This window comes from Protopterus annectens, chromosome 12.part0 (assembly GCF_019279795.1).
Source record: "Protopterus annectens isolate FY-2018-M chromosome 12.part0, PAN1.0, whole genome shotgun sequence".
Taxonomy (NCBI): domain Eukaryota; kingdom Metazoa; phylum Chordata; order Ceratodontiformes; family Protopteridae; genus Protopterus; species Protopterus annectens.
In genome coordinates this window covers 343,798,641-343,818,157 of record NC_056746.1, presented here as the reverse complement: position 1 = coordinate 343,818,157, position 19,517 = coordinate 343,798,641, and the positions used below count along the sequence as shown (strand labels likewise).

General features: G+C 42.5%; 1 protein-coding gene across 1 annotated transcript in view; it reads right to left on the bottom strand.

Annotated features, from left to right (window-relative positions):
• Positions 1–19,517, bottom strand: part of TXNDC11 (thioredoxin domain containing 11) — a 1,107,203-nt gene that overhangs the window by 129,128 nt on the left and 958,558 nt on the right. The window contains exons 10-11 of the mRNA XM_044089417.1: positions 7,025–7,137; positions 6,425–6,505 (exon numbers count right to left, since the gene is read on the bottom strand). Coding sequence (XP_043945352.1) covers positions 6,425–6,505; positions 7,025–7,137 — 194 coding nt within the window. The remainder of the gene's footprint in view (positions 1–6,424; positions 6,506–7,024; positions 7,138–19,517) is intronic.

The window sequence follows — 19,517 nt, the reverse complement described above, 5'->3', positions numbered from 1 at the left end:
GTTGCCGAATTCCGACAGGCTGATCATGAAGCTGACGTCATTGTGCACACCTCTGCAAGTGATAACGTCAGATGAAAAAGAAAAAAAGAAAATACCCAGGAAATTTGGAAATAAAGGGGGCCACTCGGGAATTTGTGGCACCCCATTATTTGGACCTCAAAACCAGTAAATGCCGAGGAATTCAGTACGTTTGAGAGGTATGCCTTAGGCATCAGGCAACTTTAACACTGGCGCCGAAGGTTCACTGGCATCTGTTGATTCCTTTTCCTTTAACTTTTTGTCCTTGCATTTCCTGGGCAAGACAGCAGTCAAAAGGATAGTAATGAGAGCAAGTCCGAGAATTCCATGTGGGTTGTGAGAACTTCAGCCCTATGTTTGGGTGTCTTAGCTTGAAACCTAGTACAGTCCTAATAACTAGAAAGATCATGCTGAGACCCCAGACAACAGGAATGAAAATCTTTATGCGGATTTGCTTTCCACTCGTTATGCAATTACTGACCTTTTCAAATATTAATCAGAAGAGAAAATTCCCCAGCGGGGTACTTATCTGAAAGCAGAAAGTAACTTTGCAGAAAACAAGCTGACTGACAGACTGCGAGCTTCAGATACCAATGGAGTAGCACACTGGACTGCATGGTTTGAAAAAGCTGAAGATGGCTCTAACACCCCTCTTATACCCTACCATCCAGAAGTCAATATTTGGCCATCTGTTAGCTAGGGATAATTCAAAGGCTCCGGAAATCTGCATGGCAGGAAGACCCAATAATCATTACTGTAACACTGACTGTGAAGAACCTCTCCCCCTACTGTTTTTTTTTATTTTTTTAAGTGCCATGAGATCTTTTACATACATTTGAGTTATCAACTCAGGCAAATGGGATTTCTTTTTAATGTCTCATCTGAAGAATGGCACACTCAGAAGTGTAACATCCTCTTACGCTGCATTACACTCTAAGTATCTTGTCATAGGACCAGAACTTACAGCCTTCTGATCTTTAAAGTCCAAAGGCGAGTGTGCAACATGTTAAGCCACTCACACTGATATAAGAAAGGGAGACAAAAGGAAACTAAAGTCAGTATTATTGAGGCATGAAAATATTGCCCCTAAACCAGCGACTTAGGAACGCTTAACTATAATGTCAACAATTACATGCTTTAATTATCTGCCACTGCAGCTAAGCTTCACAATTACTGTGGTACATAAGAAAAACTACATTTATTTCATCACAAGATCACAGGTCTTGGGTTTGCAGGCAACCACACATCATACATCTGCAAGTATTTAAAACATAAAAAGAAACAATGCTACAATAGCTACAATGACTCATTCTGATCACTGGGTTTTTATGCTTGGTAAACACAAGTTTAAAAAATAGCATGTGACGTACAAGTAAACACCTCAGCTACATTTCATAATCTTTACACAAAAGTATATACCACAGTCAACATGAACGAACAAACCAGAACGTTATGCATCTGAGTAACTGCTACATCAGCATTTACTGTTAGTGGTCTGAAATGACACGGTAGTGCTGGTTTTCAAAGTCTGATGCAACCTCTGCAAGCAGAAGCTAGAACCGCCAATCTGGAAAACAAATATAAAGCTCTTTCCCTTTTCTTATATTACTGAAGTAGGGTTTTGCAAGAGCTGCCCAAACATATACAGAATGTTGGCAACCTCCACAGTAAATGTGTTTTGTTAAAATTGGATGTCAGTATTCAAGAAGGCTTGAATTTCAAGACATATAACACAAATCCAGATTCTTCTCAAATACAGAGTAACATTATCAGAGTTATAAAATCTATATTGGTCTTTTTAAATATCAAACAAAATTACTGTTAGTAGCATACAAATAGTCTAACACACATTCTTACGGAATGACAAATGCTAACTGAAAGCACTCAGACTGGCAGTCCATCTGACTTTGAATAATCGCTGCAACAAGTAAAACTGCAACTTATAAATTAAACTTGTATGGACCCTATTGTAAAATAAAAATATATCCTATACCTACCACTGTTGTATATTAACCCTGCGTGCATTCGCTATCAGTCTACCATGGATTTTATCTCCCTTTACTCTCCTAGGCTCTTTCTGTTTTTAGACCCACGGTGGTGCTGCGGTAGTGTTGTCACCGCACAGTAAGATGCTGTCCGGTTCAATTCTCAGCTAGAGCGTCTTCTACGTGGAGACATGCGTGAATGGGCTTACCAGGGCTGGTAACTCGGAACGTAAAAATCAACTACCAATAATTAGCGGACCAGAGTTCCGCTGTGGCAACCCCTAACCGGGAAAAGCCGAAAGACACAAACTCTCCTAGGCTCTTTCCCCCTCCCGAGTGCTCATAGCTTACCATTGTACTTGCTCAGTTAGGCCATCAGGTGGCATTGTTCAACCACTACCTATCTTTTAATGCAAGCCAAAAGTACTGTAACTGTTCTATTAATTTAACACTGCCCTGTTTTAGCCCTATTAATACTTGCTATATTATACTAAACTGCCACTGCCATGTTTTCAGCTCCTATCCCCTTGTCAACCCTCTGCATCCTTCTAAATTCACACACACAGTGCCTTATGCCAGTGCCTCCTGTGCTGTTTCTCAACTTCACTGATAACTTTTCGTTGGCTTTCTTCCTTCTCTTGGCTCTACCTGCTCCGTTCGCCCTGTGGGCTCACTTCGCTCCCCTACTCTGCACCAATTCCCACCCACCCCCCACTACTCCTACTTTTATTTTAACCACTCCCCACTCAAGACAGCCATCCAGTTAAAGCCTTCCCCTCTTTACCCCTCCTCCTTTCACCCACAGTAATTAAATACATTAATAATTAAATATACATCACTCTTTCACTACCCCCTCTCACCCCACAGCTCTTCTCTCCAACTACAAATCCTCCCATTAACTACCTTTTTCTAACCATGCTTTCCTTACTGTTCCTAACACTCTGAACCCCCATCTCCCTTCCTTCTACTCCTAACAATTTTATACCATGCCAGCTCCTATACCTCCAATCAGCTTCCACTCTCTACTCCTTACCATACTCCCACACAAAACCATTTCCTCCCTCACACAATAATCATTTCATTTCCATCTCCTCCTCTCTCTTTCAGCTCTACCCTCTGCACCTTTTTAATCCTAAAATTATTTCCACTACTAAGACACTTACTCTTAAACAAATACTAGACCATCCAGAATATCCTAAATCCAAACCAAAACACACTAAAATAACTTCCATCAATAACTTTGTCTTAGCTGGAGACATTCACCCCAACCCCGGACCTAACCCACTCACCAAAAACAATTACCCTCCCCCCTTCCTCTAACCTTTCATCTCCCTACAATACTCTTAAATTTTTCACACTCAGTGCCCAGAGTTTCAACAACAAAAAAAAATCAGTTTCAAGCATGGCTAAGTCATAACCAACCTAACATTGTAGCCATCTCTGAAACTTTGCTCAAACACCACATCTCTGACTCTGAAATCCTACCATCTGGATATCACACTCTTAGATGTGACTGCCCAAAGAAAAAAGACGGAGGCGTTGCATTAATCTATTCCAATCTACTTACCTTAATTCCCCTACCAAACCCCACTCCTAAGTTCGCCAATACAGAACCAACAGTCGGTCTATTAAAAATGAATAATCACAAAAGCCTTGCATCATCGTCCTTTATATCCCAACAAGAAATAACGTCTCAACCCTTGAAGACATACTCCAATGGGCCTCAGCTGAAATTAACCTTGAAACTTGCATACTAGGGGATGTAAACATCAACTGGAATAAAATCAACAGTCCCATACCCTCCCTGTCCATTAACCTCTTTAACTTTACTCAAGTAATCCACTCCATCACCAGACCCAATAAAACAAATCCCCCAGGATCCACTCTAGACTGGACCTTAGGTCACCCATCCAAATAAAATTACCAACTCTGGCACCATCCCTGACTCTATTAGTGACCACCTCCCAGCTTTCATTTACCATGCAACCACCTCCCATCCACACCAGCATCAATATATTCAGACCCACAGCCTTAGTAAATTTGACCCCAAAACCTTCTCTAACTATCTCAAACAAATGAATTGGAACATTCTAAAAACCCTGCAACTCGATAAAGCCATAGACCACTTGAATTCTACTTTCCTAGATGCTCTAAATTCTCTAGCTCCACCAAGGAAAAAAAGAATAAAAACTATAACTTCCCCTTGGCTAACCAAAGAAACAAAGCAAATTAAAGTGACAAATCCTGGAAACTTTACCAAAAGAATAAACTTCCCGAAACCCTTCTCCAATATACACAGCTTCGTAACTTTGCAAAAAAGCAAGTCTTCAAAGAAAAAAATCCTACTACACTAAGCTCCAGTCCAACCATCCACAAAACTCTAGGCTTTTTTGGAACTGCATAAACTCACTCCTCAACCCAGGCTCCAAAAATAACCCCTGTCCGGACCCAAGTAAATCTGACCTCGAATTAGCCTCACTATTCAACTTTTTCTTTATAGAGTCAATATCCGACCTAACGAAAATTTTCCAAACAACAACCCATCTCTCCTACATTCTACCTCATCTAATTCCCCAAATAATATCCCCCTATGTTTGAGCTTCAACCTGTCTCCATTAACTACATAAAAGGTCTTCTATCCAAACTTAAACCCAGCTCCAATGCACCTGACAACATCCCCTCTTCCTTTCTCAAGTCTGCTGCCGATGGTATAGCTCTCCCAATTAGTATCCTAATTAATAGATCCATAAAGGAATCCTATTGTCCCTAAACTCTAGCATTCTGCCTTTATTCTTCCTCTCCACAAGGGAGGCAAAAACACTAATATTTCAAACTTCCACCCTATAGCGCTTCTCTCTCCAATCTCCAAAATCCTAGAAAAATGCATCCACCTCCAACTTATGCCTTTTCTGACTAAAAACCAACTTCTTACTCCTACCAAACATGGCTTCCAAGACATAGCACCATAACAGCTCTACTCTCATTCTTAGAAACAGTCAATCAAGCCCAACATTCTGGGAACTTAGTATCCACAGTGCTCCTAGATCTCTCTAAAGCATTTGATACTGTTTCCCATAAGCACCTTCTAAGTCACCTCTCAAACCTAAATCTCTCCCAAAACACACTTTCCTGGTTCTCAAGCCATCTGTCAGATAGATCCCAGGCAGTGAAATGGAAAAAAGGCACCTCACCTTTCTTACTCACCCCTACCAGAGTACCACAGGGGTCCATCCTCAGACCGATGCTGTTTAATCTTTATCACAGCAAGCTTCTTCAATATACAGCTTGGGTTTTACAGAACAACACAAGGACACTCAAGCAGATTTTTGATAAAGGACTAGTTCTTGCAATTTTCATACACGGGTTCATGGTTTTCTATATTCTTTCCACATTGTACTTTCTTCCCATACTTCTGTTGATATTAACTCAAAGATATGAACAAGACAATAACATTGTTCAGTGTAAACAAATAAGACTGCATTTAAGCCATAACAACCCTGGTGTAAAGTATGACCTGGGGGAGTGGAACTGGTGGCAACAGAGCAGGAAAAGGATCTGTTGCTGTTGACCACACCTGTATTGGACCTTTCGGAGTACAGTGACAGTGCAGTGGCAGGAATAATCAGAATGCTGGAGGTTATCCTCAAGGGGCACATTCCTGAAGGAAAGAGGTAATGTTTCCCCTTCTACAGGTTATATTTGTCAGGCTACATCTTGAGGACTCAGTGTAGCTCTGGAAGCTATACAAGATAAAGGACATTAACCTGCTGGACGTAATCTAAAAGAAAGTTTCTAGAAAGATCTGTGGTGTGCAGAGGAAATAATATGAACGGAGGCTAGAAAAACTACAGCTCTTCACCTGAGATCAGAAGGGACACAAAAGGATGCAAAAAATTATGTCGGAAGCCGAAGTGACAAAAGAATCATTTTGACCAAAAAGGACCAAGTGGAGAGAAGGGGGGCACAAGCAGCACTTTGTAGGGGCTAAGTACAAACTGGATCTTCCAAAAGCACTTCTTCAAATACATAGCTGTATAACCCATGGAATGGTCTGCTGCAATAGATGAGGGAGAGGGAATCCACAAATTCAAGAGGACAAATAACAGGTACAAAAAAGGTACGAGAAGGGAAAGTAGGGACAGAAGACAGGCAGAATGCTAAGGCACTTAAAAAGGGTAGACTAAAAAGGCTTACTGTCACCTTCTGCTATTAAGTAAATGTAAAGCAAATAGGCACTTCAGCAAGTGGTAACATATACTGTGTTTCCATCAAAAGCATGCCCATTTGCAGGTGCTCCTTGGTCAGGAAACATAAAAGCTAGTCTCCAGTTAGCACCACAACATAATAATGTTTAAGACATACAAATCTACATAAACATATAACTATTTAGTGAAACAGAAAAACAACTTGTGTAAACTCACCTCTTCTGGGGGAAAAACAAGATGGTTGGCAGACGATACACCATAAATTCCCAGGGAAGATCATTTTGGTCAACATTAATTCTGTTAAGACAAAACAGTATTAAGTATAAAACTTGCAAACATTACAAAGTTCCCCAAACAGAGCTGTGCCCATCACCGTATGACATTTAAAGGAAGGAGATCAATAATTATATCTATGGTATTAAGAGAATGAGAAAATTATCTGTTAAATTACATGACTTACTTCACAGCAGCACTGATGGTGAAAACTAGTCATATATTTGGGATTAATACCCGTGCTTGCACTTATCCACTGTAATCCATAACACTACAAATAACTGCCTCTCTCAAAGACCTCATGACAGAAAAGAGACACCGTGTCATCTAGGACAACACTATGTTCTGTTCTACTCATTTCAAAGAGTTGAGGTCAAAGAAACAAAAGTTTCTTATGAAGCCCCAAAATGTGCAAAACTTGGGTTTAAAAAGATTGAAGGCGTACTCATTTTTACATTAAGAAAACAAGCAAGTGGTTGCTTTTAATTAAACTTGCAAGCATCTGGAACAATAAAATATACAATAATTTGTGGATTCTCTTACCTGGCTACTACAAAGTCCTTAGTTGGTTGTAAAAGTCGGGCTAGATGGATAAAGACATGACTAAGGGCACCACAGATGCCACATCTCTGAGAATAGTAGAGCAGAAGAACATTCTGTGGGAAGAGCAAAAGAGAGAAGTAAAAGTTTGATGATGCATAACTGTTGTAATCAGAAAAGTTAATGTTAAATACTGCAGAAAAACTCTGTCCTACACCTGTTATTTGCATCAATCTAAGTAAAAGTTTAAGAGTTTAATCTGGACCCTATGGCTTCCACCCTGGGTCTAGTAAAACAGAAAGTATGACACAAGGTGCCTTATGTTAAGAACCCAACAGACAATGATAATCAACGCACAGCAATTATATGTTGGTTGGGGGAGGAAGGCATTAAGCAGAAATATACAAATTAATAGCCACCAATTTGATGGTCATGCAGTGAGGAAATGGGCATTTGTCCTTTGGACAGTGCAGTACCTACACTGGGTGTGTGAGGCATTACAAGTAATCAGGACCCCAGACCTCATAAAAAAAGGACCATAACAAACAAGGTTATGATACCTGATTGTGTGGCTTAGTGAATGCGCAGAAGGCATATTACTGCAGCACCAGTGTGTCTTCCACGGATGAACACTTAATATGGAAGCAAAAGTGGTCACAACTCTCAAACAGTAAGCTTTTGATATCTGTCAGAAATGCATATTCCGTTTTTCAAGGATATAAATAATGTTTATTTTTTCTTCAGATAGTCAGAAAAAATCTGTCCTAACAAACTGCACTCTCTTTTTGCTCCTAAAAACAGCACAGTGAAAATTTTTACTAAATATCCAGAGCTTATCTAAACAATCCTGTCTTAGTTTGTGACTGACTAAGCATTTGCCTGAATTTTTAAATTCTTTAACAGCTGAATATGAATTCTTTAAATAAGTATGCCATTAACGATTTGCTAAAGCACAAAATATCTTGTACAGTGTAATAAATGTTATGTATATTAAAAGGTTAACACCTGATAAAGAATAGTCATGTAAAATCTTACCATAACCTTAGATGTTCTTCTCTTCTATGTTGCAGTATTCTTAACGTGGGAATGTCCCAAACGACCAGATGTCCAGCCAGCATACAAAAGCTTTTAGCTACTGCAAGTACTTCGGACTTCGCACATATGGCTTGTCGAATGTCAGCCATAAAAAGGATGCCCGCATGTACAATCCTCAGAACTGAAATGCCCCAAGAGGAGTACCAGTGTAAGGAAAAAGGAAAATAATCTGTCATCCAAGGATAGGAATAAGGTATGGGGGAAGGACAGAATACTGCAACATAGAAGAGAAGGACATCTAAAGTTATGGTAAGATTTTACACAACTATTCTATGTTCTTCTATTCTAATATTGCAGCATTCTTAACATGTGGGAGAGTACCAAAGCTTATGAGGAAAGCTGGGAGGAGGAAGGAACAGATGAACTTTCTAAAAAGCCATGAAGCCATGAAGAATGGCTCTAGCAAAACCAACCCTGGATTTAGAAATACTATCCAGCTTGTAATGTTTGGTGAAAGTATGAACAGAAGACCAAGTGGCAACTTCCAAAATGGTGTTTGTATCCAAACCCTTAAAGAAAGCACCAGAGGCAGCCAGAGATCTAGTAGAGTCAGCCTTTACAGGAACACGAAAACTGTTACCATGAAACACATAACAAAACAACAACACTTAGAAATTTAAAAAGAAATGGTCTCCTTGGAAACAGGCAACCCCAGTGCCCTGGGATGAAAAAAAAAACAAAAAGCTGATCAAATTTCCCGATAGCCTTAGTTTTATTCCACTAAAACATGAGTTGTCTATGCACATCCAAGGTGTGCAAGATCCTCTCACTGGAGGATTTTGGAGAAGGGAAAAATAGTGGGCAATTGAATAGAATGATTAAAAGACAACTCATTCACCACCTTGGGCATAAAGAAAGGATTAGTAAGCAAGAGACCCTAACCTTACGAAAAACAAGAAAGGGTGGAGAAGCCATTAAGGCTTGAATCTCAAGAGACCCTCCCAACTGAGGTTAAGGCTAGTAAAAGAACAGTTTCCCAGGTACAATACTTTAAGGAAGCTGAAGCTGCAGGTTCAGTTAGGGATTAATGTGCAGGATGCCTTTGAGAAAAAGTTTTACTTCTAGTCTAGAAGCTAAAGGGGGAATCAATGGCAGACAAGTGAACTTTCAAAGAGAAATAAGCCAAACCACTCTTAAGTAACTCACACAAGTAGGAAAGAACAACTTGGATAGCCACTGAAAGTGGAGCCAGATTATGTGAAAGGCACCAAGTAGAAAATCTCTTCCATTTAGATAAGCAAGATCTTCTAGAATTGGGTTTTCTGGCCTTCTGCAATATCCTCAGAAAAAAAGTGTCTGAAAGGAATCAAAAGTTTATCACCCAGAGTCAGTTGTAAAGTTGACAAAAGTGGATGAAGCAGAGATCCCTTGTCCTTTGTGAGAAGGTCCACTCTGTGAGGTAACTGGTTATGCTTGCACTTTGCTAAATGCAGAAGAAGGAACCAATGCTGTCTTGGCTGAAAGGGAGTCACCAGCAAGAATTTTGGTTTGTCCTGCTGAATCTTGGACAGAACTTTTTGAAATGAGAGGAAAGGGGGAGATGCATGAAGAAACATCTCCTTCCATCAGAAAGATAGAACATCCACCTTCCACACCAGAGGATCAGCAGCTGCAGTACCAAAAAGAGCACTGTTATCTAGAACAGTATCCATCAGTTTTGCTTTAATGTCATCTGGCAGCAGTTGAAGCCTCAACCAGGAATACATTCTAAAGACAGAGCCAGAAGCAGCTAATCTAGATGATGCTTCTGCTGCATCATAACTACATTTGACTGAGTGTCAAGCCACTTGAGAAGAAGCTCCTAAAAGGGACATTATCTGATTTTTAATATTAGAATCTGGTAGCTCTGAAAGCACTTGAGAGGCCTGGGAAAGAAGAAGCAATGAATACCTGGACATTTGTGTTTGACAGTTAATGGCTTGGAAAAGGAATATTGAATTGTACCTTGAGTAATTAAATCTGTTAGAACCTGTGGAAATAAATCCAACTGGTTTAGAGAAGGTTGAGGAATGCCCCTGAAAGGAGGAAGATTTTTCCAAGTCATGAAATATCCATGTTGGATAATGGAGAGTACCCAGGTATCCTGAGTTGTACTTGCCCAAGCTGGAAGAGACAGGGATAGATTTAGAGAAACAGGAGTAAAATTTGGAAGTGGTTGGTAAACACAGACTACCAGGCCTATCTGGAAAAGGCTGTTGACTGAAACCTGAAAAGTTTTAGGCTGAGAAGGTCTTCTAACAGTCTTCGTAGTTCTGGAAGGAGGAGGAGAAGAAAAAGGAGGTTTCCGTCTCTTAACAAAAGAGATTTTAGAAGGAAATTTTCTGTGGAATTTAGGGACAGGTGACATAAAAATGTGTTTCAAGTCCTGAAGTTCCTTTCCCTTTTCCTGTAAGTACTTAAATAAATCTGCAGCTGCAGTACAAAAAAGAGCAGTTATCTAGAGCAGTATCCATCAGTTTTGCTTTGATGTCATCTGGCAGCGGTTGAAGCCTCAACCAGGAATACATTCTAAAGACAGAGCCAGAAGCAGCTACTCTAGATGATGCTTCTGCTGCATCATAACTGCATTTGACTGAGTGTCAAGCCACTTGAGAAGAAGCTCCTAAAAGGGACATTACCTGATTTTTAGTATTAGAATCTGGTAGCTCTGAAAGCACTTGAGAGGCCTGGAAAAGAAGAGCCAATGAATATCTGGACATGTGTGTTTGACAGTTAATGGTTTGGAAAGCTAAAGTGGCAGAAGTGTAAAACTTTCCAAGTCTTTTCATAATCCTGCTCTCCTTATCTGAAGGAAGAAGCTTAGGAGATAGTAATTTGTCTGAAGCAATGGATGCCACAGCAGAATCTGCTGAAAGGCATTTGTAAAGGAACCTACAATTGTGAGGCACCTTATAAAATCTGTCAGGCATTTTAGGTGCAAGGAGCCTCTGAATCCGTGGCCTTAGAAGCAGAAGAGAAAGTATTCAAAAATGCTGGCAATACAGGTGGCACAGGAGATTCCATTTGTACAAGGTCATAACATCTTTTTCCACCTCAGACACCCGAGAGTTGTCCCATTTAAAGAATTCTATAATTTTGTTAATAATTTCTCCAAAAGATACTTCTTCCACTTGGGAATCTGCACCATTGGATTCTTCCTACGGGGAAGCATACTCTAAAGGAGATATAATATGAGTTGAATATGCCAAGGAATCCACATCAGGGGAACGCTCATCCTCTGAAAACCACTGTTCTCTAACTCTCCTAACAGGGGCAGAAGTAAAAGAGGGAACAGAAACAGCAAAAATAGCAGAAGAAGGCTTAAGAGCCATTAAAGCCTCAATCCCTGTGAATAAGTATCCCAATCTGACTGAGGTGATTTAGGGCCGGAAGACGCTTTTTTTGTTTTTTATTAACATGCACCTCTGGTTGATGGCTGACATAGGCCTGCCTTCAATGACCAACACCAAGACCTCTTCCCTAACAAGAATCTGAGGTATGTTTCTGGACCCTTCCGACACAGCAAGCTATGGTTCCCCTTGTCCATCCAATACGGATGTCTGCACTGCCTCTGAGGACATGCCGAGGTTGGATTCTTTAAAGTGGTACCTGCAGAAGAACTAGACCCAACCTCCGAATGTACCTCCGGGTCTTCACTAACCTAAGGAATACGTCGGCAGAAAGAGGTGCAGCAGAACAGGATTCAGACCTAGGCTTACTGACCTTCCTCTTTAAAGATAGCTTGGCCGAAGGACCCACAGAAACCTCCATAATGCCCTTAGCTAGTCTTTTCAAACAGTGGTTCTCTAAATAAAGACTCAAAGCCGAAAGATGACTTTGCAAGGTCTTTGGGACAAAGGCCTGACAAATAGCACCGGAATGGTGGTCATGATTTGGGCCAAGAAAAATGACAAAGATCATGACTGTCCTTATGTAGAATTTGCCTTCCACACCTACACTTGCTCTTCCTGGATAACATGAACTAAACAAAGAAGGCAGTAGCAATAAAAAATGAAAACTCCAAGGGGGCAGTTATCTAAAAGCTGGAAGCAGCAAATGGAAACAGGCAGCAGATTGACATACGAGTTAAGCATTCCGAATGGCAGCAGAGAAGTACTGAGGACTGTATGTGTGGAAGGCCTTTTATAGCTGCCATTCAACAAGCCTTACGTGCAACATCCCACGTATGTGCAGTAGCTAAAAGCTGTTGTATGCTGGCCGGACATTGGGTCACTTGGGGCGGAGGATCTCCCACATGTTAAGAATACTGCAACATTAGAAAAGAAGGACATCATGGGTTATCTGTGTTCCTCGTGCCAAAAGTCGGATGATTTTCTTATTATTAGTACGTAAATCTAGACTTAGTGATGACGTCTGCACTTGTGCAATTGGCACTGCTTGGAAAAAAAAGAAGTTATGTCTTATCATAATGTTCCGTCTGTGTTGTTGATCTTCATTTATTCATTACTGATGAGTTATTGGTTCCATCCTCGGAACCGAGCCGGCCAATATCAAGCTTGCGTCAGCCAAAAACTCTTAAGCCAAGGTCCTACCCAGAATGCTCTGCTCCCTGTTACCTCAGATCAAGTTTGCAAGTTGATAGATAAAAGTAGAGGCTACCTCTGGTCATAACAGACCTACAAGAAATGAGTACATGAGATCAACCAAGAACCTCCGGAAGGGGGGTGGAGGGTGGGAAGCAGTGAATGAACGAAGATCAACACAGATGGAACGTTATGGTAAGACATTACTTCTTTATCTGATGTTGTTAATCTTCGTTCATTCCTTACTGATGGGACAGAGTCCCCAGCTACCTATATTCCTGGGTGGCCCTCATGGAAGGATCTAGCAGGTGAGGCCAGAGAAAGGGGAACCAGACTTATTGAGGCCAATATGGAGCAATGAGGATCACTTTGCTCTTCAACTGTCGTGCTTTCTTTAGAAATTGAGAGATGAGAGGGAGAGGAGGATAGGCATAAAGAAGACCAGAGGGCCAAGCATAGACTAGAGCATCCCTTGGTGACTGTCCCCAAGGGGGGATCAGGGCAAAGTAGTTGCTGCACTTGTAGTTGGTTGGGGAGGCAAATAGGTCGCAGCAAGGCTGGCCCCAGCGGTTGAAGATTTTTGCCATTATCAGAGGATTGAGGGACCACACGTGAGGCTGTAGAATGCACCTGCTCAATTTGTCCGCTATCATGGAGCTCCCGGGAATGTGCATTGCAATCAGAAAGCAGTTGTGAGCTATCGCCCATTGCCACATTCTCAAGGCCTCTCTGCATAATGGATAAATCTGGTGCCCCCTTGTTTGTTGATGTACTAGACCATTGACATGTCTGATTAGATCGCAAAAGTCCCTGACGGAAGGATGGACTGAAATGTTTGCAACGCTAGAAGCACCGCCCTCAGCTCCAGGACACTGATATGCAAAAGAGCCTCTGACTCTGACCAGGTGCCTTGGACCGAGTTTCCCTGACATACCCCCCAACCCTATCAGGGATGCATCCGTGGTCACAGTGGCTATCGGTTGTTGGGGGTTGAAAAGGCAAGACCATTGTTGGGGATTTCGAAATGTACACCAGAGTAAATCTAGCTTGCATCTCTGAGCTACACTTATTTGAAAAGATAAGGGATGTTGAAGAGGGTACCACTGAGTGAGAAATAGCCACTGAAGAAGTCTCATGTGGAATCTGGCTAGAGGCACAATGCTAATTGAAGCTGCCATTGACCCCAATAGCTGAAGTACAGATCGAGCCGGGGATTTGTGGTGACAGAGCAGCAGTTGAACTTGTTGTCTTATTCTCTGAAGTCTGTGTTTTGGAAGGGATGCTGTGCAATTTCTCGTGTCCAACAGTACTCCTATAAATTCCAAAGACTGAGTTGGGATTGTGTTAGATTTTTCCCAGTTTATAGTGATTCCCAGATTTCGAGCTGTTGAGAGAGTATATTGCAGGGCTTCTTCCAGTAGACGCTTGGTGGGGGTGGTAAGGAGCCAGTCGTTTAGATGTGGAAACACCTGATATCCTTGAAGTCGCAAGTGAGTGATAACCACTGCCATGCATTTTGTGAACACTCTGGGGGGAGGGGGGGGCGCAGAGAGACCAAAGGACAGGGCTCAAAACTGGTAGTGACCGTCTCCTATATGGAAGTGGAGGTATCTTCTTGAGAGTTTGTCCATTTTCATGTGGTAATACGCATCTTGAAGATCTACAGAGCACATCCAATCATCTTCTTCCAGAAGAGGAAGGGTAGACTGAACCGTGACCATCTGGAATTTCTCTGTTTTTACAAATTTGTTTAGTGTACTGAGATCCAGAATTGGTCTCCAGTCCCTGTCTTTTTTGGCACAAAAAGAACCCTGAGTAAAATCAGGATCCTATCTGGTCTGGGGGGACCGTCTGGATGACTTTTTTTTTTTGTAGCAGTTTTTTGATTTCGTGTGCTGCTGTTTCCCATTGACTGGGTAGAAAGTACAGTTTTGTACCTACCATAAATGTAGATGTCCGATAGGCATGCATCTGCAGTCCTTACAAATGGGTTGTCCTGTCGTCAGGCAGCTCTTCAGTCGGCCGGATTCCAAAGTCTGGGTCTGGCCTCGGCTGGTGTCGCACTTCACCCGACGTCATAGCTGCAGTTCTTCGGGTATAAAGGCATCAGCCGACGCCATTTTCCTCAGTGTTTCTTGCCCCAGATGCCAGGTGCCCTCTAGGAAGGCTAAATTTGGATAAATGCAAATGGTTCCAAATAGTAGAGAGCAAACAAAAAATAAGCATGTATGTACATATATACAAACAAATACACCATAATAGATTCCCCGAGCTAGCTACAAGGTGGGCAAATACCCTAGGAGTACCACAGAGGGGAAGGAGGGTGGGTAATCCTGACTGCAGATGCATGCCTATCGGACATCTACATTTATGGTAGGTACAAAACTGTACTATGTCCTTCAAGGATGCATCTGCAGTCCTTACAAATGGGTAGAATACCATAGCCAAACTGGGGCAGGAGGAGAAATAAGATTATGGTGTAGTTAAGATCCCTTGCAAAACAGCAGTGGCAAAACCTGCTCGGGATCTGGAGTATAAAGGTAAATTATAATGCTTGGCAAATGTATGCACAGAGCTCCAAGTAGCAGCCTCTAAAATGTCCTTGGTAGCCACTCCTCGTAAGAAAGCTGTGGTAGTGGCTGTAGCCCTTGTAGAGTGAGGCCTGATGTTTTCTGGAGTTTTCTTCCCATGGTAGGAGTAACAAAATCTAATGCAATTTCCTATCCACTTAGAGATTGTCTGTTTTGAAATTGCTTTTCCTTCGATTCCTGTCGCATATGCTACCAGTAGCTGGTCAGTCTTTCTATTGCTCTTGGTCCTGTCCAGGTAGTAGCGTAATTGTCTATGTACATCCAAGGTATGCAACAGTCTTTCTCCCTGTTCTGTGGGTTGGGGAAGAATGTTGGTAGGTGGATAGCTTGATTTAAAGATACCCTGGAGACCACCTTTGGCATAAAAGAAGGATTAGTTCTCATGGACACTCTATCTTGATGGAAGATCAGGAAGGGCTGTACTGCCATTAATGCCTGTAGCTCAGATACCCTTCTTGCTGAAGTGATTGCAAGCAGGAAAGCAGTTTTCCATGATAAGTACTGTAATTGTGCTGTTGCTGCTGGCTCGAAAGGAGGGAGTGTCAACTTTTCTAGCACAAAGTTCAAGTCCCATGCTGGCAATGGTGGCTTCCTAGGTGGCTTTACATTTTAATCCCTCTCAGAAACTGCCTGAGCAGAGGATGTGAGAAGACTGGAGGATCCAAGTTGTATTCTGCTGAAATAGCTGATGCATGAATCTTAATGGAAGAATAGGACAGGCCGTTGTGGAAGAGCTCTGCCAAGTATTCCAGGATGTTAGCTATGTCTACCAGTGACACATTCTCTCCTTTGCAGTACTCCAAATGAGATATCTTTTCCATTTTGCTGAATAATTTTTTCTTGTTGAGGGTCTGCGAGCCTCCAAGATAATGTCTTTAACCCTTTGAGATAAATCTGGGTTATTTGGTCTTATGCAATGTTCCAGGCAGCCAGCTGCAGTGTTTTCAGGTTTGGATGCAGGGTTTTGAAGTTGTTCTGTGTTAACAGCAAGGGAACTAGGGGAAGAGGCCATATTTGTTCCCGAGACATGCTCCTCAGTAATGGGTACCAATGTTGCCTTGGCCAGACTGGAGCTATCAGGATGATCCTTGAACGGTCTTCTTTGATCTTCAATAGCACCTTGTGCATCAAAGGAAGAGGTGGGAATGCATATGCTGTCAGGTTTTTCCAACTGAAAGATACGGAGTCCACTTTCCAAGCAAGTGGGTGGTACGTCCTTGTGCAGAATTTTTTCAGTTGGTGATTGTGTGGGGATGCAAATAAGTCTATTTCTGGTAGTCCCCATTTCCCTGTAATGGTTTTGAAGATGTCCGGATGCAGCATCCATTCGTGGGCATCCGTGGTAGTTCTGCTTAGGATGTCTGCTAGTATATTTTCTTTTCCTGGCACAAAAATTGCTTGAAGCTGAATGTTGAAGCTCAGTGCCACATTTCAGAGGTCCATTGCCATCCGGCATAGAGGGTATGAATGCGTGCCTCCCTGTTTGTTGATGTACCACATAACTGTGGTGTTGTCCGTCCTTATCAGCAGTTGACCCTGTCAAAGAAATGGTCTGAATGCCTGAATTGCCAGTTTTACTGCCAGCATTTCCTTTTGATTTATGTGTAGGTGCAGCTGGTCTTGAGTCCATAAGCCTTGTATGCACTTGTCCAGCATGTGCGCGCCCCCCCCCCAACCGAGGTCTGAGGCGTCTGTTGTGATGGTCTGGCTTGGTTGAGTGCTGTGGAAGGGCAGTCCCTTGTTTGATTGACAGGCCTGAGCCCACCATTGGAATTCTTGTTTCAGGCATGGAATTATTGGAATCTGGGTTTCTAGGCTGTGCTTGTGCTGAGACCATAAATTCCTTAGGTACCACTGTAACTTCCTCATATGTAGTCTGGCATGTGGAATCAATATTATGCAGGATGCCATGTAACCAGAGCTTGCAGGACTTTTCTTGCTGTTAGATGGTTCTGCTTTGTTAATGCCATGAAGTAGAGAGGAGTTGCTCCTGTTTTCTACTGTCAGGAATGCCATTTGTTTTGATGTGTCCAAATCTGCACCCAAGAAGGTTATCCTTTGGGATGGTATCAGCCTTGACTTTTTATATTGACTGTGTATCCAAGGGCTTGTAGTAGATGAATGACCCTTTCCAAATCTTTGTTAATTTGTTTTGTTGTCCGCTTGTAACAGGCAGTCGTCCAGGTAAGGATAAATTTGAATTCCCTGAAGCCTGCAATGAGCAATTACTGATGCCAGGCATTTCGTGAATACTCTGGGCGCAGTAGATAAGCCAAAGGGCAATGCTGAGAATTGATAATGCTCTGATCCTGCAAGAAATCTGAGGTATCTTCTGCAATTTGGTCGTATGGGGACGTGCAGGTATGCCTCCTTGAGATCTAGAGTTACCAGCCAAGACTCCTTGCCCAGCATGGGAAGAAGCTGCTGTAGGGTCAGCATTTTGAATTTTGGAACAATGAGGTATGTGTTTAAAGCGGACAGGTCGAGAATAGGTCTCCATTGGTTTTCTTTTCTTGGTACCAGGAAGAGTCTGGAGTAAAATCCTTGTCCTTGTTCCATAGATGGTACCCTTTCTATAGCTCTCATCCTTAGTAAGTGAGTTATTTGTTCTAGAGCTTCTGTCTTCTGATTTGGAGGTAGGTTTGGCATTCCTCTCTTCCTTGGTAGAGTATGGAAGTGAAACCTGTAACCTTGGTCTATTGTCTGTAAAATCCATTTGTCTCCTGTGATGTAATGCCAGTTTACTGAAAATAAGGCTAGCTTCCCGCCTAAGGGTGCTTCTAGTTGTTCCCTGGTAGGCGGTGCCAGAGCCAAGTCACTGTGATTGTCCTGTGGAAGTGGTGGTGGCTGGATCTGTGGCTGTACCTCGCTGGTTGTTAGCCTGCCACTGGCGTCCCCTGTAGGCACCTCTGGATTGACCCCTGCCTCTTGAGCGCCTATTCCTGCCTCTCGGAGTTCTGGAGGTGTCTGGAAAGGACCAATTCTTGGAAGGCCAGTTCCTGCTAAACCTTGGAGGCTGGACCTGCAAGAAATCCTTGACTGTCTGAACAGATTTTGCTTTCTCTTCCACCTTCTTCAGCACCTGCTGCGCAGGGGAGCCAAACAAATTGAGCTTATCCATGGGAGCATCTAGGAGCTTTGATTTAACATGGTCTGGTAAGGACTGCTCTTTCAACCATGCATGTCTTCTGATCACTGCGCCAGTCATGGGTGATCTAAAGGAAGCCTCCAGTGCATCATAGCCGCATTTTAAGGAATGATTACTGACCTGCTGAATGTTATGTACCATTTCCTGTACAGATTTTTTGTCTAATGGTTCATCCGAGGACAGTTTTTTAGTTAATTGGTCTAACATAAATTCCTGATACTGAATCATGTGGAATTGACAGTTCAAGGCCCTAGCTGAAAGAGTAGCAGAAGTGTAAACTTTTTTACCCCATCTCTCTAAGGCCCTAGATTCCCTTTCAGAGGGGGGGGGGGTTTTGGTAGAAGAAGCTGCTACAGCCTTGGGTCCCTGGGAGATAGTTTCGGGATCAGCAAAAGGTGCCTTATACAAATGATAATGTGTGTCCGGAACCCTGTAGTACCTATCGGGCTTAGCAGGGGCCGGAGGAAGAGAATCAGGAGCAGTACAAGCATCATTAAAAGCATCATCCACAACAGTAAGTACTGGAGGAATGGCTAAAGGCCTATGCTGTGGCAAATGCAAAAAGGTTCTAAGCCTTTTCCTAGAGTCTGAAAAATCCTGGCCCTGCCATTGAAATTGTTCCCTCATAGCATGCAAGGTTTCCCCAAAGAAAATTCCTCAGGCGGAGAGGCAGAAGGAATGGAGTCTTCTGCATCAGAGTCCTCATAAGGAGAAAAGGGCCCTCTGGAGGTTTGAATTATCTGACTCATCAGAGGATCCATCTGAAGAAACTGGCTCAGGGGCTCTACTCTAGTCCTCTTCTCTGGAGGTGGGTGAGAGGCCCTGTCTGGATGTGGTTGGGATCCCCGGATCAAAGAAATGAGATCCTCTGCTAGACTAAGCATTTGTGAACTGGAACTAGGCCTGTGAGAGGGGGTCTTAGCAGGCACCAATTTGGTAGATTTTGCTGCTTTAGCCCTGGCAAAGGCCTTAATAGACATGGATGCAGGAGGCCTAGCAGCTCCACGTGCAGGGGTAGAAATATCCAAAGGGATAGTATCAGATAAATCCTGCGAACTTGCAAGAGCAGGTGGGATTTCAGTAGCAGATTCAGCCAGGCTGGATGAGGCCTCGGTAAGTGGCAAGCTTTCGGCCGGAGG